The sequence below is a fragment of the Serinus canaria genome, chromosome 2 (assembly GCF_022539315.1).
Source record: "Serinus canaria isolate serCan28SL12 chromosome 2, serCan2020, whole genome shotgun sequence".
NCBI classification, from domain to species: Eukaryota; Metazoa; Chordata; class Aves; order Passeriformes; family Fringillidae; genus Serinus; species Serinus canaria.
The window spans coordinates 51,500,163-51,524,344 of record NC_066315.1 but is presented as its reverse complement, the minus strand read 5'-3'; the positions used below and the strand labels follow the sequence as shown (position 1 = coordinate 51,524,344).

At 35.8% G+C, this 24,182-nt stretch overlaps 1 protein-coding gene across 5 annotated transcripts in view; it reads right to left on the bottom strand.

The window, feature by feature from the left end:
- The window catches only part of CDK13 (cyclin dependent kinase 13), a 46,434-nt gene that overhangs the window by 14,587 nt on the left and 7,665 nt on the right, over nucleotides 1-24,182 (bottom strand). For all 5 annotated transcript variants that reach the window (XM_050971741.1, XM_050971743.1, XM_050971744.1 and 2 more), the window contains exons 2-9: nucleotides 20,772-21,377; nucleotides 17,339-17,506; nucleotides 16,933-17,072; nucleotides 14,876-15,046; nucleotides 6,290-6,479; nucleotides 3,680-3,736; nucleotides 849-950; nucleotides 654-731 (exon numbers count right to left, since the gene is read on the bottom strand). In XM_050971741.1, the coding sequence (XP_050827698.1) occupies nucleotides 654-731; nucleotides 849-950; nucleotides 3,680-3,736; nucleotides 6,290-6,479; nucleotides 14,876-15,046; nucleotides 16,933-17,072; nucleotides 17,339-17,506; nucleotides 20,772-21,377 (1,512 nt within the window). The remainder of the gene's footprint in view (nucleotides 1-653; nucleotides 732-848; nucleotides 951-3,679; nucleotides 3,737-6,289; nucleotides 6,480-14,875; nucleotides 15,047-16,932; nucleotides 17,073-17,338; nucleotides 17,507-20,771; nucleotides 21,378-24,182) is intronic.

Here is a 24,182-nt window from a genome sequence, read left to right as displayed (position 1 = left end):
ACCTCTCCTCATTTATAATGTCAATTATGATATCAGAGTCAAGAGCAGATTTTGCTTGCTGAACAAAGGGAAAGAAAAAGATGTTCTGGTTCCACCAAATTAAATACTTATCATTCTATGATTTATTGAGAACAAGGAAAGAAACAGAATTTTTATCTCCATGAAATGTCTGGCAGTTTGTAAAGGAACAGAAATATTCCCACAAAAAAGGTGTGTACATCGTAGGCTTGAAACAAGAACTCATGACCAGCAGCACGCCGAAAACATGTTCCTCCCAAAACCCACTTGTCCTTAGTATTGTCCACATCCTCGTTCTGATTTGCTGCAAGCAAGTTCCAACATCATCTTAAAAATTACAGGCATTTTGATTACTCTCTCTTTACAATTTCAGTAATAGGCAACTCCAGCTACTCTACAAAAACCCATCATACTCATCAACGGCACATTGCTAAGAGCACAGAACACTCACGAAAAACCCTTCATGTCTGTGCCAAAGTCACTTGTGTTAAATGCCCCTCAAAACCTCTAACATCTCACTCAGGGCAGTAACTGACCCTTTGCAAGTATTTGCAGTGCATTTTCTCACATTTTAACACTAAGAAAAGAAACCTGTCAATTTATGAAGCATCTATGTAGCAGTGCTTGCTAGTTACCTTATGAGTTCCAGTTGAGCAAGTTCTTGATTTGCTTGAAATATTGGCTTTTTTGTAAAAAGTTCACCCAGGATACAGCTGTAAAACAGTATTGCAAAATTCCATTATTAGGGCTTTCAGTACGGAATAACAGAAACTTTAAAATTTATTTCTGACTTGTTTTTATCCTTGCTAAGCTTCTATCCAAACTCTTACCCACAGCTCCAGACATCAATAGCTGGTGTGTATCTTTCTTCCCCAAGGAGAAGTTCAGGAGGCCGATACCATAATGTAATAACTTTGTTGGTATATGGTCGGCTGTTGGAAGGAGGAAAAATAGAGAACTATCATTTTAATATGATCACACTTCTAAAAACATGATACCTTAAGGACTTTACTTCTGTGGTACTGTTCAAGAACAGTACAACCTTCCACTCTCTTTCAATTTTAGTCCTGCAAAGCTGTAACTGTACAAAAGCAAACACCATGACCTGATGAAGGCTACAAACAGTCAGATTGAAGATATAAATAATAATCACACAGCCACCTTGATGCTATGTGAATAGTGTATCTCCATTATTATTCAGAAAGCAATACTGTATATTTATTATGTTGCTAGTCATTTCAGGAGCAGAACTCAGATAAAACCAGTAACTTCCATACACCTATTGGCTATTACCAAACTAAATATAGGACCTCTACAAGCACTTTAAAAAGAAGGAAAAAATAATTTTTCCCTCCTTAAGTATTAGCAAAATTGATAAAAGCCTTTTTCTGGAACTGCATCATTCACGAATTTTGATTCCAAAGCCTGGAATGCTTCTAGTATCTTCCTATATTTCACAATATCTTTAATTCTCCACAGCTCTAACCAGAAATTTTGGTCACTGTGAATAACCCTTTCCATCCTCCCACAAAACAAAGATTTCTACTAATGCAGACACACATTTTTTTTGTGCACAGGCTGAACTACTGCATCAACAGTTCAAAATAGAAAGCAGAAAAGAAATGTTTGATTTTGGTTTTGGTTCAACAAGGGTGCTTTAAAAGTGATTCCAGAACTCTTTCAGTTTTCTTCAGTTTTTCACTGGGTCAAACTTTTTTTTCAGTTACCAACACGAGGTAACTCCAAACAGAAAGAGTAACTATAAGTGTGAACAACCATAGAATGAAGCCTAACAAGCTCTTAGAGCATTCTCAGTAGTACAGTTATCACTTCTGTAAAATCATCTGAGTCCTTCTTTCATTAAGGCAATAACTCCAATTCCATTTTAAAAGGTGGCACAGTTTTGGAAACAATTCCATAATTTACCATATTTATCTCTGAAGCAAACATTCCCTATGAAATGTTTACATGGTATGGACTATCTCTACAGATACGTTGCTCATAGGTATTAGTATATGGTGATTTTTATTTGAACACTTATCTTGACATGCAATCTGTCATACCTCCTACTCCAAACATGTTAAATCTACCAGAATAACATTTAAAGGAGCCCAACTACAACAACAAAATGGAATTTACTTATTTTTTTATTTCCTCCCCATTATGCCCCTACTAAGTTCTGTACCCTTTCAAGTAATATTAAATTCTAAACAACAGTAAACCAAATGCAGAGTACATTAATTAAAAACAGCAGCTATTATACACTTGTTGATATACAGTAATTATATCTGTTACTGCAGGTCAGAAGGAAAACGAATGACAAAAGTATTGCCAAAAATCTACTAAGATTCTAACTATTCTCCCATGTTCAATGGGCAATTCTATTAGCTAGCTTAATTAATTCTTAATCTCGGTGTCATTTATGCATAATGGCATAATAATGTTGCTGTTTCATGTACAGTAAAATGGGTTATTGCCATTATAAGGACACTGAACTTTTAATCCTTAAGGAATAGTGAGTTTTACAAAGAATTTAAATTAATTTTAAAACAGACATTAAAAAGACCAAGCAAAATATGGTAAACTAGAGGAGAAAACCCCATTAGGCCAGTTTGATGCATGTTAAAACAAAAAGATAGGATAACATCCTTTTATTATTAAGTACATCCAAAAAAAAAATTAGCTAGCAGATGCTTAAGATTATTTTACTTTGCTATTACACTCAACACTTTTCATAACTGTACTTAAGCATGTTTTCCTGAAATAAGAGTTCTGAGACAATAGCTCAGTGAAACCAATGCTAGCACATTTATCAACAACATAAGAGCTGTTCAGAAAACAATAAACCCAAAAAGCCAACATTTTGGATATTATTTCTCAAAGTAGACATGCAGAAATCAAAGAAAGGTCAGGTATTGAACCACCTCATGGACATATTATTGTAGTGAACATTCAGCCTGGATTTTGAAAAGTCAGTTCCACATGACAAATACTACATTACAAAGTAAATACTAAAGTTCTTAATCATAAAAAACTGTGCGCCTGTTTCCTGGAGTATGAGCATAATGAAGCCAAGAACAACAGAAGCACAAGTCACAAGAAGTTTCAGAATAACTTTTATTTAAACTTGTATCTCTGTTTCCAGCAGATTCAACAGCACTGACTGCCTACAGAATACATTGAACCTCTTGAAATGCAAAGTCAAATCTTACACAAAAGTAATGCTTATTGAATAGCTGTATGATACTTTGTGCCAGGAAAAAAAAAATAAACAAAAAAAACCCCCAAAAACAAAACAAAAGAAAAAGAAAAAAAATCAAAATGTTCCCTAAATAACATCTTTGGTACACTAACAGAAGAAATATACCTCAGGTTTACAGGACCAGAAACTTAGGACTGTAAGTTAATTTCCAATCAATATATGGCCAATCTCTACCATTAATTATCCAGAACGCCTGGAAAAGCAATACACTCACACAAAGAGAGTTTTGTGGTTTTATGCTGTGTAAGACAACATGTATTTCTTTCACTTTCCTAAGCAATTACTTGTATTACAGTACAGTAACATTTCCTCTAAACAAAACAGTCTTCTGTCCCTCATAATAGTTACGCAAAAAGATTAAACTTCTGAATGCTTTTTCACAGTGTAATTGTATCTTACCTTTCTTCTGAGTTGTACAGCCGAGCAAGCCCAAAATCGGCAAGCTTTATCTGCCCTCTGGTGGAAAAAGCAAAGAATTATTTAGTGGTTTATCCTGTTAAGCTTTCTTCCCCCAAAATCAGGTAAAGTTTAACACTGAAACAGCTGTCACTGATCTTCACCAAACCACATTAATGAAGAGGAAGTGCTTTGCTATCTCGGCATCTCTTCAGTAAGCAGTATGCTAACTCACTGAATAGCAAAGACAAGTAAGCAAAATTGAGTATGCTTATCAAATGGCATTTACATTATTGGATGATAATAAAAATTTAGGTCTATACCATAAAATATTGCAGTCAGTAACTCTGCAGGAAAAAACTGAGGGAAGAAACTGCTCTTTTCTCAGGCCTCACAGCTAGCAAACTATTATCAGCCTTCATACTTCCTTCTAGGAAGCCATCAAAGTCCTGTTCTGTGCTTGTACATTTTAAATAGAGCCTTTACATCAGGGTGACTGACCAGATAAGGGATTCTATTTTTGTCAGCAACCAACTTACTGAATGACATAACTCCTAACCCATTCCTGAGTTTTTCCACATATGAGGAGAAGAGTAGAAGATACAGAGCTCCTGCCTGGCAGTTCCCACAGCTAAAAGGTACTGCTATATGACCAGAAACTCTCAATACTTGTAAAGTCTGGATGATTCAAACAGAAAGCTATCTGCAAGCGTCTCTAATACACTAAATGAATGTTGGACTGTTATATATGGCTTCAGAGATCTCTCGACTCCGTCCGTCCCGACCGTGCAACCCCCAGTCTCGCCTACAATATGTTTTTTTCTTTTCTGTACTGATAAACTTTAATTAACTCCCATCACCTTCAAATACTTGTTATTTTATCAAATTATGGCAAGATTTGCTGCTAGTATGACAATTTTGTGGCAACAGCATGTACGAGACCATTTTGTGATACCATATACAGGTTATAGTTTCTATCCACTTTCCTCTTCAGACCTTTACTCTAATTTGTTGGAAAACACCCATAAACAAAGAAATGCTAGCCTCAAATTTACATGCTTATTTGTGAGAATGTATTTTTAGAAGATATTAGTATTTGCTCAAAAATTCATTGAAGTTGCCTATGTAAAAAATACATAACCCACATGTTTGGCTTCAGGCTGTAACTAGTAATAGGATTTTTGAAACACTGGCTTAAAAAATCATTCAGATCTACTATCATATTTTTCTGCTGCTGGTGGAAAAACCTAAGGATGCCCAGAGACTGTTCTCCCAACTCTGCAATCTGGATTGGAGAGCACAGTAAAATTACAAGTTCCTCCTCTACCATAAGGCAGTCTTCTCCACTTTCAGGTTACATCCAGCTTCTGAGTTCCCAAAGGTGCACACAGAAACACTAAGCCCAGAGATCAGCAGATAATAGGATTAGGTGCGTGGGCACACTGAGTAATAGGGAGGAATGTGTGCAACTGTTTAAGAATCTCTATCATAATCTGGCAAGGCTGCAGTAGGATACAGAGTTGAAAGCAGAAAGTGTTACTTCACTCTAAGGGAAAAAGGAGGAAGAAATAGCAAATTTAATTTGGAGAAAGCTGGGAGAAAACTAGGCATATCAAAATAGACTCTTGATCCATTTTGTCCAGTATTTTACCTCCAACAGCAGCAGTAGATTTTTAGGAAGAACACGTGAACCCATTCCCTTTGGGGCTCATCTTCCTCATACTTAACCACTACCCACCATCATTGTGTTAAGGATGCTAAAACAGGGATCCCCATCCATTGCCATCAGCATGTGCTAATGATCCTGTCCTTGAAAGTACCTCATCTTTTTTTGAGACTCCTGACACTACCCAGAAAACTTCCTGAGACAACAAACCCCAGAAGATGACTACCTACTCTTTTTTCTTAACTATACCCTTTTTTTTTTAATCTTAACTATACCCCTATACTCTTATGTTGCTTCCTGGATTTAGTACTCCAGGTTATGATGCACAACAGCTGGTAATGAAGTCATCCACTATCCTCACACTGGCTTTTTATTTGTTGCTGCTGCTGCACACTGAAAACACCACACTTACTAATATGATTTGTAATTACCATGTGTTAAAGTAGTAAGAAACAAATCCTTCTCCCCCTCTGACAATAGCAATAACTGCAAGTTAAGGCATGTTTGAACATGCCTAGTCAAATACTCTTTTAAAGCATTATCTTGACTGATGATGACAAGGACCTCAGAACTGTCATGAAGAACCAGCCTAGCCACACTGCCATCTTGAAATGAGATGGCAGAAAGAATACACTTCAAACACATCCTACAATTCTGTTTTAATATACTTAAGCTCAGATAATTTTCCCCCTGTACTCTGACTTAGCAGGATTAAAATTTAATCTTTTTTTAACACAAATTAAGTTTAATACACAACTGCAGGCTCCAGTGTTAAGCAGGAACATTACTGGATTAGTATTTTGCAACTGATTTTAAAGAAACAAGGCAATTTAGAAAATAAGTTTTGCTAATGACTACAATCAGGTGAAATGTGAAGACTGAAATAACGATTTAAAGATGTTGTTAGCATACAATTTTTGTTATGTATTTTTAAGTAATATCCATACCTATTATTTAGTAGAATATTTGAACATTTGATATCTCTGTGCAAAAAGTTCTTCTTGTGGCAATAGGCCAAGCCCTCCATAAGCTGTCTCATAAAAGATTTAATATGATTTTCATTAAAATGAACCAAACCAGATTCCAGCAGTCCCATCAAGTCATGGTCCATGTATTCAAATACCAGGTAAAATGCACCTACAAAAAGAAAGGGAAAGGGTAGGAGAAACAGACAGAAAAAGTGATTTTATAGCAGTCCAAAGCATTGCTGTTGCCTACTTTTTAAAATCAGAAGCATTTTTCATACAACTACTTAGGTTTTCTGCAGTATTTATAGCTGTATCTCGTATCCAATGAAATATAGTACAGTAAAAAGTTTTAATGAATTGCTGTTCAATATGAACAGTTATACTAGTCATATGTTTGTGAAAAGAAAAATAATGTTACCACATGGTGCTTTATTCTAGATGAACATGTGCTCCCTCCCTATAGCTCTCAATCTCCATCCATTTTATTTCAAGAAAAATTAACTGTGTTAATATTACCTATGTAAAGTTTGGAGAGGAAATCTAGAAATAAAATATGTATAAGCATTATTGTTCATTATTGTTCATCTCTCATGACTCAGTGATTAATTTTTTTAAAGATTTCCATGCAACTGGGTCAGAAATAAGCTGGCCCTTCTCAAACTAAAAATACCTATAAGACAGGACTAACCTACGAGTAAGAGCAGTTCTGCAAAGACAGACTTCATCTTTTAAGTTGCCACATGCATACATTCAAGCACAAGAGAATCTGGTCTTATCTCACATTGGCCTGTGTAATTCTAAAGCCATTAATGCAAGGCTCTTCAATATGTATAAGCACTCTTAGGGAGGAAAAGTGTTGAGTAATTCAGAAGTAGCAATAACCAATCTCCAATACAACCATTCCCAGTACAATCTACTTTTTAGTGCTGCATTCTTTTTTCCCTCTTCACCCTGGGACACACAGAACAGTGCAGCCCCTGCAGAGTGAAGTAAGCAATGCAGAAACCACATTCAAGTGGGCCTGTCTACCTTGCATTTCCAAAACCTCCTTAAATAAATCTTCCACTACAAATAGTTTCTACCCAACAAGAACTCATTATATGTTCTTGTTCCTAAAAATGTTTAAACTCAGAAACTAGTGAAAGTCTTGGAGCAATAAAGAGAAGTCAGCTTGATAGAAGCTGTATACATACACAGCCACATTCTAATGAACTGACTCCTTTTCTTGTTTAGTAGCTGAAAAGGGAAAAAAGAATGCTAGGTCCATCTGCTGTTCAGGAAGAAGATTATTCATAAACTAAGTGTTAAACCTGTAACAATGATTAACATACATCAGCTAAAGCACCTCACTGTTTTTGACTTAGGCCTTTTTGTCCTGTTGCGTATTATACAGAGAAAGCAAAATACTCATTACAAAACACCCCTGCTGTTGTGTGGAGAGGGGGTGAGACAGGAAGTGAATCAAGCAGGTACAACACAGTCCCATTCACTTCACAAGGAGAGAGGGAAGTATTAAAGTCCATAAAAGTATAAAAAGTCTGCTGTGCTACTATTTCCATAACAGAGCTCACCAATCTGGTGAACAGAGTTCACCAGTTTAACACGGAAAAGCGCAGAGGCTCCTAATCTTGGTATTTTCAAATTAGATAGCTGGCAATCTGCTGTTAGATCTTTTTCAACGATGACTGAAGTATGAGCCATGACATATTTTTAAATGCCTCAAAACAAAACACCTGATATTACTACTGCAGTGTAAGAAAAACCTAGACATGCCCTTCAGAGGATGTCAACTCAACAAAACTGAATGAACATCAGTGAATATTGGTACCTTCCTGCTCTGGAGTACAAGAGAAAGTTAACTCTGTCATGGCAGCTGGCTGCATGTGTGTATATAACAAGGAGAAAGATTGACTGCAGAACTGTTTAGTGAGAACAGCTGAACAGAGACGTCTTCTTTATACGCAAAGCAGGATCCATGCCTCGAGCAATTTCCTGCTCTGTCACTAACTCCCAGGATTTTTTCACTGCTATTTATGCACTATAACCAGCAATCACAATTGGTACCCCCATGCAAGAAGGACAGCTGACAACAATAGAGAGGATTCATAAACAAAGAGCAGTACCTCGGAGGTGACACCTGGTTAGTTACATTCTCTGCAACTTTTATTAGAAAACATACACTAAAAAAGGATAAATGCTACATATTCCTTCCTTATGAGATCAAGAGCAAATGTACAGATTCATTGCACTTGCACATTCTTGCCTATTTCCAAACTACACATTATTAAATTTTGTTAAAAAAAAAAAAAACAAACTGGTAAAATCTTCATTTAATATGAGAAAATATGAAAATTAGTCTATTAACCTTGGCAATCTTACCATTCAAGCATGATTTTCAGTATTACTCAAGCTATCAAGCAAACTGAAGTGGAACTCCTGTTTATTTATTCCTAAAGAAACATGGCACCCTTTTCTGACAGAGATCTGTAGCTTCTGTCAACAAAATCCTAATGTTATTCCAGACAAAAATTTCAAATTTTCATTGCTTTTCATCACACTGGGGGATTTGATCCTCCATAAAAGGGGAAGCACCTAGTCATTCAGGAAGAAGGAAACAGACATGGAAGACATCACAAATGAACTATGCACAGGCAGAAGTGTGCTTACTACAGATTAGTCTGAGTTCAAGTTCATAGCATACTTTAGTTCTATCAAAATAAATGCCACACAAATATGCATTTCTCAAAAAAGGAAAACACAACTGAAAAAAATAATAGTTACTTCTTTTATGAGGGCAAAATATTTTGTAACTTGGAGGTTACATTTTAAAATTATGTTTTACTTGATGCCAGCTTTGCCCCGTTCTCTTTTTGGGAAGTAGTGCTATAAAAACACCTAAAGCACTCTCACAGTAAAGTGCATGCAATTCAAATGAACTCAGAATTACTTACTTGACTTTAAAGTTCTTCATCTAACTGCTGTTGTGTTAAAGACCTTCACTTCCCACCCGTGGGGTGGGAGAAAGCCTAGTCCATTTCTACACGCTGCAACAAAGCACTAATAGAAGGGTTGTGTCCTGGGTGACCCACTTCTTTCACTAACACCATGAAATTCATCTGCTCTCCTTCATCTCCTGAGATAGTCGGAAATACTAATGTCACTACATGTTGACAGAGCAGCAGCTGCAACAGCTGAACAGTAGGAACACTGCATATTTCTGAATATGGGATAGCTGAATCTATTAAGGAGGTACACAATAAATAAAGGAGATTCACATGGAGGGAAATAATCCTCACCTTACTCCTTTTGACTGCCCTTAGAAAAATGCACCTTTCTGACCATTTTGTCAGTTAAGACTGATGGGGTTCTGCAAGTGAGATATCAATTTAGACTAATTAAAGGATTAACACATCTCTTCCTCTTGGTCATACGTTTCAGTTCATGGAGCTCTAACAGAAGCAGTTTCTTAACACAAAAGAAGCTCGGGTCTAAAGGTTTGCATACAAGAAAGCTAACTCTACAAAACACGGCACTAATGATCTGCAATAAACAGTGGATTTTCTGAGAGGCCAAAAAATACAAACAAAACATGATTTGCATTTTTGTGACATAGGCAGGCTCTGGATTTCTTTGGAGTGTCTTCAAATCACACAGATCCAACAAAACAGGACATCATTTGTTCCCAAAGATACAAGTGATTCAGACTTGGGAGGGGAGGGTGGTGGTGCAGGGGAGAATGATCCAAAAGCCTCCATAGATGATAGGTTTTAAACAAGTATTTTCCAAATGTAATTCAGAGGAAAGGTGCTCAGTGTTTCTCAAAATATCTGACTAGATAGAGATCTGAGGACCCAGGAGATCAAAAAGGCCTTATTACATGCAAATTTAAATTCAATTCTAGTATAAATGCATTACAATAGTATCTTGAAATACAGAAATGCTTTAAAGAGCCTCCAGTATCTCTGCCTAGTTCAGTGCATAGTACGTACAATGCTGAGAAATACATTTTCAACATTTGTTCTGTACTCAGTTTTTAAAACGAAACTCCATCAGATTTTCATTTTGCTACTAAGCGTCCTCCAGCTTCTTCTATGCAATACACAGATTATTCTTACTGCTGATTAAGTTTAATTAGATTACATTTACTATTTTATTTCCTTAGCATTTCTCTTCCAGTACTCATGATATATTATTCCAAGAGTTTTATACAGGATTTCATCAACCACAACCTGAAAATTAAAGAAGAAATTGCCCACCAATTCCTTAAAAAGTTCCTTACACTTAAATTCCTTAAAGTTCCTTCAATAGACAATTGTCTTTTTGTTCAACTTAGGTATTATTAATCTATTTTCTGATTGACAGAACAACAAATATAGCCATAGCTGGTGAATTAATCCCTTAAGAAAACATTGCTGCTATACTACTTTTTTACATTTTCACCCAATATTAAGTTTCTATTTAATGACACTGTTATTTTCCCCTTTCAACTGCATTTTCCTCTTGCAGGAACTCCACATATGTTCTGAAACAGGGATACAAGCCAAGAACATACAGAAGCCCTGGGAGTAAATACTCTCCTTGTTTTATCATGTAATACAGGGAAAGAAGGAAAAAAACCCTCAACAACTAAATCAAAACCTTAAAGCAGACAAACAAAAATCTTTGATTACTAATTAGAGTTTTTTCTCATTTTGACATGGAACAAGTTGAAAAGCCACACAATTAGATCTGCACTTATTCCAGTCAAAAGCCCAGAACAGCACACACAAATAGGAAGCACCCTCAAGCAGTCACACTATTCCTGATAACTTAGCTCTAGCATGAAAACTATTTGGGGTAAGTTTCTATTACCTATTTTGGGAGCAGTGAGGCAAGCTGTAGAGCATTAGAGGTTTCTGAAATTCACGCCTCTGCTTTTACTCAACTTCCTAGGAAACACAGACAAAACCAGCTACCATGTAACATTGACTACATGACTGCTGTCACAGACTCCTTCCAAACCACAAGATTTTAGAATAAGTACTTCTTGACAGCTCACTACAGTGAGAAAGTAACCTGTCAGTCATATTACAACATACTGCAGAGCCACTGTCCTCCTGTACTATAGTACTGTCAATATAAATACCAATTTCATGCCTGAAAAGTTTGCTGATTTGTACTGCAAATCAATTCAAAATTTAATCTTAAGTAAACTTATATCTTAAAATTAATTACAGAAACACACATTCATAAACCAGCAATTTACAGACACACTGGAAAAAAGAAAGAAAAAAAGAAAGAAAATAGAAAAACCCCCTTAAGCTGCAATGTTAACCAGATCTTTTATTATTGGTATCCATGTCAAGTTTTACATCCTCCCTCAGGTTAGCAAAAACACCTATCCCAGTCAAAAGCAGGAAGGGATGTCAGGCAGTACACTTACTGTGTTTACATTCACAGCAACAAAAGCTAAGTCAGGCATCTTCTGTTTGTTTAGTAAAACAGATCATGTCAATCCCATAGCTATATTGTTGAGCACTTGCAAACATCTCCCAGTTGTCAGAGGCAACTGAGAACTGAAGAAGCATCTCAAGTGCCCAAAGTAAAAAGATATACACCAAAGTCATATAAATTATACACACACAAAGGAAAAATACCGAAACTGACAACAGCTCAAATTGAGAAAGCATTTTCTCAATAATTCATTTTATAACTGATAAGGTGGCTCAACACACAAAAGACTCAATACAACCTCAGAGTCACAAGAGCTCCCATCATTAAGTTTGGGTGTTCACCTATCTCCCTCTGAATGATAGGTAAGTGAGAAAAGCCTTCAATAGAAACAAAATGAATACTCCTTGTAGCCACACCCAACAAATATATATTTTATCTATCAGGATTGTGCCAGAGAATCAAGATGTTACATTACTAATTAGTATAATCAGTAATGCCATTCTCCAACTTTATCATCAAGCACATCTCATGTACAATGAAGATTGCAAAGTGAACAACTTTTGATACTCAGAAGACAGACCCACATATCACCCACTCTGCTTTGTATATACCCAATCTATACAAACAATCATCTTGCCTAAGGTGCTGACTTCCACTGATGGAGGGAAATGCACTTAGAAAATTTTTAAGACACTGCTCCAATGTGTTACACTTCTTTTGCTAACAGTTAGTTGAGAAAGAATAAACCCAAAACTATCTATCAAAGCTGTTCATGTCTTTAAGTTTATAGTCCAAGCTGGCCAAGATAAAACACAGATATAATTTTTTCCATTTTCTTTGTTGAAAATATTGAGACAGGCTTTAACATGAGGAATGAGCAATCCTCTCTCTTCCAGACTTTTGAGTGTGCCATTTAAAAACATGTAATGCAGCTCAAAATATCAGGACAAAGTTGTACAAGCCAAGCTGTTGCTGGCTTGTACAGTGAAGTGCAATATTACTGTCTTAAAAAGCATCCTCAAATCAAGTGCTGTAAAGTGGGTCCAACACTTACATTATTGACAGAAAACTGAATGTACTGTATATTAAACTAGTGAGATCCAACAAAAAAAAACAACCACACTGCCTTAAGTGAGAAAGCAGATAAGTACTATGTCAGGATACAATACACAGCCTTCGAAACAAAATTAACTTCACTCATAATAACTAGAAAAATGTGATAGCAAAAATGCTCTTATTCCCTACTCTTCTAAGTAGCACATCAGCAGGGTTTTCCAAGCCATATTTCAAAGATATGATAAACACATAACATACATTAAGCAAAAGCATGTTCATCATATAGGCAAAACACCCTGCATTTACTGTAACCTCTGCCTGTTGTAAGATACCACCACCACTTTTCTAATGGTTCCTTGTTAAGCAGCCTACTTTTGTATTTGCTACAATTTACTGTGAAAATGACCAAACTTCCTCCCACTTGCATTCATCCCCTGCACAGACTACAATTTGGCCACAACTCAACTATAAATCCCTATCTCACAATGAACTACTCATTAGAGAAATAAGGAATTCAGTGACTGAAATAAACCACAACTTCCATTTTTTCACAGAGAAGTTGTAACAGCAATCTCATTATCCTGCTAATATTTTGAAGAAACCATCAGAACTTACTCAACTATCAGAAATTTATTCTAGCAGAATAGAACAGAATTCTTCTCCAGAGAAATCCCCGCCCTTGTAAATGTACAGAAAATGTACATGTTGTAATATGCTGCTAAAAAAGAAGAAATAAATCAGAAGTAATATCAAAAGCACAAACACAGACTTGGACAAAAAAAACCCATTTGAAATTTACTATTCAATTCTAAACATGACGCTAAACAGAAAGAAAGAAAATTCATTAATGAGTCATTATGTATTAAATCAAGACTCAGTGTGGTCTCATTAGCCAAGTAGGTTACACCTAATTAAAACTTTGTGCAAGATTCACATACAAAGACTAAACTGGCTGTTGCAGACTGTAAGGATTTTGAGTGGAGCCTGACCACTGAACCTACATAACTCTCAAGAAACTCTCGCTAGATACTTCCCACTTTTAAGCATGTCAATGCTGTATATGCTTTAAAGCACATACTCTCCGTATTATACTCTCCAAAGATGCTAGGAAAAAAACGCAAATGAATTCCTGCTTCATATCCACCTTCTGAATGATCATATCACCTGGTGTTTCAGTGGGCCATGCAGTACACATAGCATTTTCTATCTGCACTGCTGCTGGGCATGCTGTATAGAGATCGGGGAGGGAGAGCAGGGAAGAAGGACAGGTACTACATTCCAGACACTCTCCTAAGCCAAACTATGTAACAAATTGCCCACAGGACAGTAAAATACCTCCAGATGATAGGTTTGTAACACTTAGGCCTAAAATGAAATGCCTCCAGGGGCAAATACCACCCCAAAATCAGAAGTACCAAGCAACAACACATTTTCACTCTCTGCTTTAATCTCTAGACTGAGCTTGAAGCAATTCAAACAAGACCGACTTAAAACTGAAGGAACCAAGAGTAGAAGTCTGCAGGCCTTCTCTTTGGGGAAAAACACTACCACTGTACAAGTCTTGCTTTTCATACTTTTAATTTATTCTTTTTCAAGCCTACAAAACACAAGTGCCTAATCATCAAAAAAGTAAGTGAAGAACAATTAATATAAAACCAAGGCCTAAAATGAAAAACATCTCTTCAACATTCAGCCTACTGTACTCTACATGGTGTGAGAAAGTGCTAAAAAAAAAAAATTTAACAAAAGCTTACAATTAAGAGCTTCCTATTATTGCTGTCCTCCATAATCCATGGGTGTCAAGGAGTCAAACATCTATTCCTCTACAGCAAAACCACAATCAAGCAGTACATTTTCTTATCCCACAAAATATTGGCAGAAAATGTTTCTATAAGCAAAATGCATACCTGAGTTAAATAAACAACTTCTTATAGTATTTAAATCAAAATTAAAATCCCTCATTAAGTATCACAATTAGCAAACACATTTTTTATGAAGTGTGACTTTAAATCTAGCATAGCAGATCATCACATTAAGAACAGGTCCCGAAAGAGCAACCCCTGTTAGCATTCATACCTTTGTCCTTCTTGAAGTCTAAAGCATCTTCTTTATCTGTCACTATTTCCTTCATGTTGATAATGCTTTGATGATTAAGCTGTCGAAGAATCTTAATCTCTCGAATAGCTGTAATTGGAAACCCTTCCTTCTCATTATCCAGTCGTACTTTCTTCAGTGCTACCATCTCCCCTAAGAGAAAATTTAAATAAAAGCCATTAAGATTAGCAACCAAACCATGGGATTCAGTATTGATTTGTATGTTTGTTTTTCAAAACCCTGAGGCTTGCACCAAGCACTATGCTGAACAGAAATCAGCATCACATACAGAAGCAAAATTACAAATGAGAATTTTCAGCTACACACACTATAAGGGCTATCCTTCTTCCTCCTGCACAACTCATTCACATATCCGAATATTCCACACTATGTCTACCAGTAAAGAGTGATTATCAGCAGTAGCTTTAGAGACAGACACCTGTGACTGCTCTGGATTTCTTAACACTACATTACCACTGGTCAGAATGTATGTATCTAGCCAGAAATACTATGCAGCTCAAGATATGAAGCAGATTACTAAAGAGTCCTCAAATTTATCAGTATACTTTCTATAACCACAAGTGGCACTGCCATTTTTATAGTGAAGAGATTTTCCCTAACTATTTTACTGCAGGGTGGGCTGGATCAACCTGGAGTCTACGAAATGGCAGGAGCATGATCTACTCATGATGGAAGTTGTTTACAGACCACACATGCTTGTTCAGTCATTTTGTTCTTGAAAGTTTATTGCTGTGTCTGGCAAATTTGACAGCCCAAGTATCTCTGTTAGCTCTAAAAAGTACTTACTCTACACTAACTTACACAATACACTCACAATAGATCATATTCTAGCATGACACGACATTCACTTGCTCTGAAAGCCCATTACAAAGCTTCTTCTAAGGTATCTCAAAGGCCATAATGCCACTCTCCACACAAGATTTGAATCCAAAGCTAACAAATTTGCTTGCTGTATCTGTACGGATGCCTTCAATGCAGAAAGCAACAACTTCTATGGGAGGGGAGATTAAGAGATGACTGTGACGCACAAATAACCTGAAGTTTGCCAAAAAGGCAATATGGTTATGACAGGATTAAAATGCAAATATGCAGAGTATCTCAGGAGATCCTAACAATGATTTGCAAAGGTTCTCAAGGTAGAGGCAAAAATCTGTGATAACTCAACTAGAACTAAAGTGGAACTGAGACAAGGACAGGTAAAGAATAAAGAAGGAATTATGATCGCACTGCTTATTCTTCTAGAGATCAGAATGAAGGAACTGAGGCTGGTATATGTTCCTATGGGATCCAGTTACTGCTGAAGCAGAAAACTGCCCAGCATTCAAGGCATGCACAAATAAGGTAGAAGGGTAAGAAATCACGGAAAGAACTACTAACTAATCACAAAACAATCACACAGCATACAGCATATATAAGGAATTTGGACAATCTATTTAGAAGTAGTGACAATATTATGTATCCTACTGGTGACTGCTCACTCATCTCAGCAATATTTAATAAATTAAAAAATAATGTCATTATTGTAAAATCAGTTTTATTGCAAGAACACCCCATGTGCAACTCCTCACAGCTCTGTTGCACAGAAGCAGATTCTTTTCCTGCTATGAACTACTGACTACTGGAGTACAAACAACCATGACCAAGTTTTATACATAGCTTCTTTCACAGTTACATCCCCTTACAAATTTCATTACAGTTTGCCAACCTGTCTTTAGCCTCTCTTCTTTACTAGTTCAACTTTACACAGACCATTCAAAACGCAAAAAATAAGAATCAGAATTTAGGACTACTCAGCTACATTTCAGCCACAGCTTTACAGAGAAATAATTTTCCAATGCAGCAAACAATAATTTCTGATTTAGACAAATGCTAAACTTAAAACTGAACACACCAACAACTAAAAAGCTTCCAAACATAACAGAGCAGAATACCACAAATTTTACTCAGTATAAAACAAAAACCAAAATCATCCTCTTAATTTAAAATTGTAAAATTACATTTACCCTTTTTGAACCTACCTGTATCTTTATCTCTGGCTTTGTAAACTTGCCCATAAGTGCCTTCACCAATAATACCAATGATTTCAAATTTATCCACACAGCGCTTTCCCCAGTCTATTTCTTTTTCTTTTGTTTCACCATGTCGTGGTCCACATATTCTACAAAGCAACAAATATTTTTAAGAATACAGCTAGTGTATCTAGACATTGTCTTAACTTTGAAGACACCCTCAACACTATTTGAGACATTATTAGTTAACTGTCTTATTACTATTAAGTGGCAATAAACCATGCAGTTTGAGTCAAGCCACATTAATACTAAAAATGTCAAAAAGTAGAACTCTTTTGACAAGAATATATTTTAAAGAAACTATTATTATTTCTACTTGCTTGACAGGCTTTTAAAAAAAGTTTAATAAACATACTTTGGTCTTCTCTTGCTATGTAACTGAACTGCTGGTTTCTTTTCTTCAGGACTTTTGGGTACCTCAGCTCCTCCAGGCAGTTCAGGTGGAAGTGGCAAGTCTGCAAGCAGATGGCGAAGTTTCTTCTCTGTTTCTTTAACTGACTTCACTGAAAGATTTTCTCTCAAACTATTAAAAAAAAACATTGTTTTGCTATTAAGTTGAAGATAGTAGAATATTAGAATATTAGCATAAAGGCAAAACTTATTAGTATTATTTAAAAAATATATATGTTCTAGACTGTCAATGCACCAACATTTGAAATCTCTGCTTTTAAAATTTGCAGGACTTGGATAAATGACTCAAATAGCTCTTTGGAAGATGCACAGTTAACAACCATAATTCTACAGAACTGTGAAAGCAGACCTTTCTGGGGAAAGCTGAGGTAAGAAGCCTTACCAGACCAGATTTCTTCTGCCACATAAGCCTCTTTCCGAGCTTATGGCCTAGACTATTAGAAATATTTAAAACTCAGGTGCTGCCAGACATAAGAAGTATAGTGGTAAAATCTGTACTCTGACTTCCCATATAAGAGAGAAGATCCGACTAACCCGGTTGTCTCTAAAATTGGCCATCACGGCTAATGAGCTTCATGCTTACATTAACGCTGCCAAGCATTACAAGGCTGTCCACATCACCTCATTTACAAATTCTCATTGCATACATCTGCTGAAACACTCCAGATTCAACACACTTCGAGTGATCAGCACGCATACCAAGTGAGAAAAAAAAAATACCGGATGAAAAAAATGACAATGATTTCCTGACATGGGTTACTGATATCTGGCTGATTTTTAACCAATCATAATTAGATAAAAACAGATACTGCTCATCTTTGTCTTGAGAAAAATCCCCAAACACACGTAGAGCATCTTTTAACAAATACACAATGATCTTAGAAATGCTCTTACCATTCTAATGGGAAATCATAACTGCTGCAGGATTTTTTTTTCTTAAGTACATGGCTCAATTTTACCAGAACTTATTTTAGTTTAGCAAGATTTGTTCAGCTAATGCATATGCAGTAATTTTAAAGCCATGACCATCTCTAAACTTTACATAATTGTTTCTGTCCTACAGGACACTCACACAGTATTAATTTAATTTCCATCACCATATCAATAAAATTTAAGTCATGCTTTGAGGGGACATTTACCAAGTTAGCTGCATTTGCCAAATGGCACTATTCATCCTTCTCCGTGACAATTTTTCTACAATTTCTTACCTGCTTAGTTTCATAGATAAAGCAGGAACATCTCTAAATGGAAACATATTGCCAACTCACCTAATACAAAATGCATACATTTTTTCTTATTTTTCTTGCAGTAAGTAGTCCTTATATATTCAAATAGAGCATTCCAGTGTGTTGCATATGTCCACACTTCTCTGTGAAAACTGAACACTTTTATCTCTTTTACCACTTCCAAAACTGCCACTGCCCCATTTTAAAGAAGCGTCACAAGGAAGCATAGACTGCCCTAATCACAAATATAATGGTTAACATGCCATAAATAAACCACCTTAGTCCAGTGCATGTAACTGTCATGGCAACAAAAAACTCTTATTTTGAAATTTACATATTAGTATTTCTCTCATAATTTTTCCCCAAAACTTTTAATATAAGTGAAAGTAACATATGAAAGGTTCTGACACAGATTTTAAAAGTGGCACATGAAAATAGAGGCAGCCAAGAGCAGCTTTTTTTTCAGGTCTGCGAAACATCATTGATGGCCAGGGTAATTTTCCCTTTCAGCTAACCTGCACTGCGGGATAGAAACACTGATGTTCCCTTAGGTTGCCTATTTGTGGGTTTATGAGATTCTTACTGAAGGAACCAGACAGTTCTGCATAGCATCAAGCTCAAACTTTCTTTGTTGACACAATTTCCACACAGTAACTCAGAGCCCAAGTAAATACCTTTGTCCTCCTCTGCCATTAAAAACATTGATCTTCTTCCTTTGATGACTTAAGCTTTATCATGACTTATAATTTCTGATCCAAATTTTATAACATCCTATAGGCAAAACTAAGCAAAGCATAAAAGACATTTCCTTACTTCTCATTAATCTTTCTAATGCAGCTGTTTGCAAGCAGTAGGCTTTTGGTTTTGAAAGGGGAATGAACCAACTTTGAAAGAAGAATAAAAGAACCACTGTTTAATTGTAGCTTAACTCCTCAGTCTAGCTAACTTAAAACAGGTGATCCATTAAAATATAACAATAATAATAATATCATAAGCAATCATCCAGCTTTAATATGAAATCTCATTTCATGTTGTTGCAATTAATACTGCAAGGCCAGTCATATTTAGTTAAACTACACAGACTAGTTTTTAGTTAAAACAGTAAATCTTGCTCCCAGTATCAAGATTCTCATTTACCTGGAGAGGATGGCTTTATCACAAATGTACATGCAATCATACATGCACTGCACCATTATTACATTTGCTAGAGTTTAATGCTGAAGGGCAAGAAACTATTTCTTTCTTACAACTAAAAAATAATATATAACTGTCTAATACTATGTTAGGCTGCATTTATTTCCCAAGGCTTCTATGCACCCTTAAATATTTAATACAAGCTCAAATTACTAGCAAACACAAAAGAAACATTTTCACCTCTAGCTAAAAATTTCTGTCTTACTTGTGATTTTTTGCATACATGTGAGAGGCATGTAGCACCTTCAGCAAAACAAAACAAAACAAAAAACCCAAAAACCCACAAAACCACAAATCACAGCAGAGAAGAGATTCTCTGTTAGGACTATGAACAGACTTAACATAGTCTAAATTCATATGACACTTGGACACAGAAATTAATTTCTTCACCATAGACCAATTTTACACTTCAATATTAACACAAATAGCAAGCCATGAACCTCACTTCCATTATACATACTCAAAATAATACTGATCTTTGAAATAAATTACATTTAAATAATGTCCAGCTATAAAACAATTGTCTTTCAAAGGGTAGAGAATCTTTTCCTCAAACCCCAGGTAAATAATTTTCTAAGATTGCTATTGAATTCAACTTTTCCCCCGAAGTATGTATATGTTCACATCAAACTTGCAATCTTGAATCCTTGACTACATCCTTTCATTCATCCAAAGCTATTATTACCAGCAATTTTTAAAACATTTCTTTAGTAGACTTTTTATAGAAAGATTCTTCTTAGACTAAACTCTTTTTCAAGACCTAAAATTCTTTTTAAGATCAAATTCCTCCAGTTCACTAACAGTCACCAGTCAAACAGCTGAAGAGCAAGAACAAATTAAATAATGCATTAGCCTGACCTGGCATGTAGTTTTATATTTATTTCCCAAAGGAAACAACAACAACCATTATAAAAAAGGAACAAACAATCCCAAAAGCAAATCTCTGTCACAACTCACCTGTCAGTTTCTTTATCTTCAGGCAGTGTGGGAGGCAAAGGCAAGGGTGGTAGTGTGGAGGTCGGTAGTGCAACAATTCGATCCTTCTCCTTGGCTACTACACTTGGTGTACTTGGTTTGCTTTTCTCTTTTACAGGGATCGGTTGCTGCTTCACAACAGTCAATTTATTCTCTTTTACTGCTGCTGGCTTCTGTTTGGTAATTTTGTCTGCAATTAAATTATTTTCTGCTTTTGTTTCAGGAAGCGAGACCTTTGCTTTTGCCTTGTCATTTTTCAGATTTGCACTGCTGGTAGGAGAAGGTGTATGCTCAGTTTTGATTTTCTTCAGGTCCTTAACATTGTTCACCTGAGGTGCACTTACAGCAGTATCAGTGTTTCCCTTAGTAGGTGTTGAAGTATTGGAAGCTTTTGCACTAGCTTTGGCTGCCTCAGCAGCTCTTGCTTTCTTGTTTTTGTTCAGCTCAGCAGCCAAGCTACTCTTCAGAGTCAATGTACTAGGAGAAATACTTGAATGACGACTTCTGGATCTAGACAATCTGTGTCTGCTACGAGACCTGGAGTGCCTTGATGAATATGGACTTCTGCTTCGAGATTTTGCTGATCTCCTGTTTCAAAAACGTAAAGATTTACCCAGATAAAAAGAAGTCTAGCCGCTTTCCCAGCACATCTACTTTTTGACAAATTATATTTTTTAAATCAACTATTATCACCATGCTTATACAATAAACAGAAGTGTATGAAATAGGAAAGACCATGCATTAAAAAAATAATATTCTATAGGTAACCAATCAAGATTCTACACCTTCCTGTTAAAGAAATGGTTTAATCCATTTTACCATACCAAGAATAAAAAGGATATTCATCAGATTTACAGGTATTTTCTTGATTAAAGTTTGATGGGAATCTATTTTGCTTATCGTTTGGGTTTGGAGGAAAAAGCATACTCAGGATTAAAAACACCCAGTCTTCATCAGCTGAACAAAGAAAAAAGTATCAAACAATAGCAAAAATAAAACTTCCTGAAGATAAAAGAATTTCACAGTTCAAAAGATAGCACACCAATGTATGGAGGTTGCTAAAACAAATGGAAACAAAAAACCTAGACCAAACCAACAAAAAAAGTAACCCAGTAAATAAACAAAAAGAATGCCAACTACAATCCCTATGATCAGGACTACCCATCCCACACCAAATTTCATTTTACTGACAATTACATCAATTCAGTTTTAATTATCAACACACAAAATTACATCACAATGCTTCAACTAAACAAATATTTAATCCAGTACAATAACATTTCTTTTGTGTGCAATATTGATTAGTTTCTAAATGTACACTCTCTTCCTTTTGTAATGCAGGAACTCTTACCCAATAAAAAGTCACTCAGATAAATCAAAAAGTGACTGAAACAATGTGTATGCACACTATAGAGTATAGCACAAACTTCAAAATTCTACAGGTGAAATTGATCCAAATGGCTAGAGACCCAGGAAAGAAAAAAAATCAAATCCCAGATGAAGATAACACTTGGAAACTAGCACAGTTCAAATATATGCCAGGAAGCAGGTTTTATAGGATTTTCTGGCACAGAAGGGTAACAATAACAGGTAGCAATAATAATAATAATCCTAAAAGTTTTTTACACTTTAATTGAAAAAAGCCTTACAATTCTCTTCTAACAATTTTCAACCAAAACCTAATGTTTTCTTTACTCAGTAAAGAGATATTAATGTTCATGTCTAATAAACACCAAATAAAATCATAATATCGGGCACAAAAATTCCACTGAAAACTCTCTTCTTCATTATGAATCCTGTTGCTGAAGTAATTTTTCTCATTATTTTGAAGACCTAAATGCTAAATCTCACAGAAAATTTTCAGAGGTTTGGCCAAACAGGAGTAAAACTAAAAAAGTAGAAAGTTCCATTATGCAGAGTTAAAACAATGTAACAGGAGGAAGAAGAAGGGAGAAAATCTAGAAAATACACCCACTTCAAATGCTATACCAGAGCTCTCTTCAGACTGCTATCTCACTTTTGGAGAGGAATTACTGTATATCTCAAACAGAGGTGTTACTGCTGCAGATCTGCACCTGCCCTGGAATCAGCACCATTGCATTTCTCCAGCAACGAGCACAAGCTAATAGTCACCACTAGTCCTAAACTGACTTTTATAAATGGTCCATCATTTGCAAGGATGTCACTGACCTGTCTTGGAAAAAATTTCCTTGCACATCTTGTTTATAAATCAGCTATTTCAGACTGACTCTCTCCAATTACCTGTAGAACACAACCTACATCCCAAATTACAGCACTACAACCTGTACTAAATTTAAAACATGCCCTAAACGTCTCAAAATTAGCCCTACTTCTTTCGTAAGGATGATATGGGGTTTCTTGTTCATTTTGATTGATACATAACAAAGAAAGTAATCATGTAACTAACAAATACAGACTTAATTTCACATGTACTAGAAAAGAGAAGTAGCAGCTTAAAACAACACAGCTGGTGAGACACCATGCCTGATTCTAAAACTGGTTCTGTTCCACTTTGACACAAAATAAAACAGGTTCACTTAGCTCATTACTAAGGATAAAATGAAAAAAGTCTGTTCAAATCAGTGACAACTAATGTCATCATCTGATTCAGCTACTATAACTCCGTGAGGAAGCGGCAGTTTTGAAAACCTAGGGCAAAATACACTTCTATACTTCAGAAACAAATAAGAATTGACAGTGGATTGATGTCTGTACTTTCCCAATACTAGTCAAGAGAGTTTGGGACATGAACATGAATTTATGCAAGCTCAGCTGAAAAAAAAAAAAAAAACCCCAACCATTATCTATCACGGGTTTCACACTCCACATGACAATTGCACAACTTCTCCATGTCAGAACTGCATTCATGTGGGAGACAACAGATGTGCATGCACACAAATAGTTAAATTTCAGTCCCATACCTATTACAGCCCTTAATAGTGGACCAAAATGATAGCAGTCTAGTTAATGAAAAATGTTGACTGATTACAACACTGGCTATAACACTGCACTGGTTTAAATTTTCCAAAAACTTTTCATTATTTATGTCAGAAAAACTATTATATTACCTATATATAGTACCTTTAGCATCCCAAAAGCCTTAGCAAGAATCCCTTGCTGAACTTGAACTACTGAGGTAGACCCTAGAGAACGCAGCAAAAGCATCAACTATTAATGCAAAAGTACTTTCAACCAAACTGACAAATCCTGAATTTTAAGTAAAAAGCATATTTGTCAAAGTGCTAGTTATTCAAGTTTATTCAAGTTACAATGATAACACCTGCTGTTTTCATAAGCTTAACAGTCTTTCCAAACACTCAACTATCACTTTCTTTCATCTGTGTAGTTCAGAAGTCCCAAAAGACTAAACAA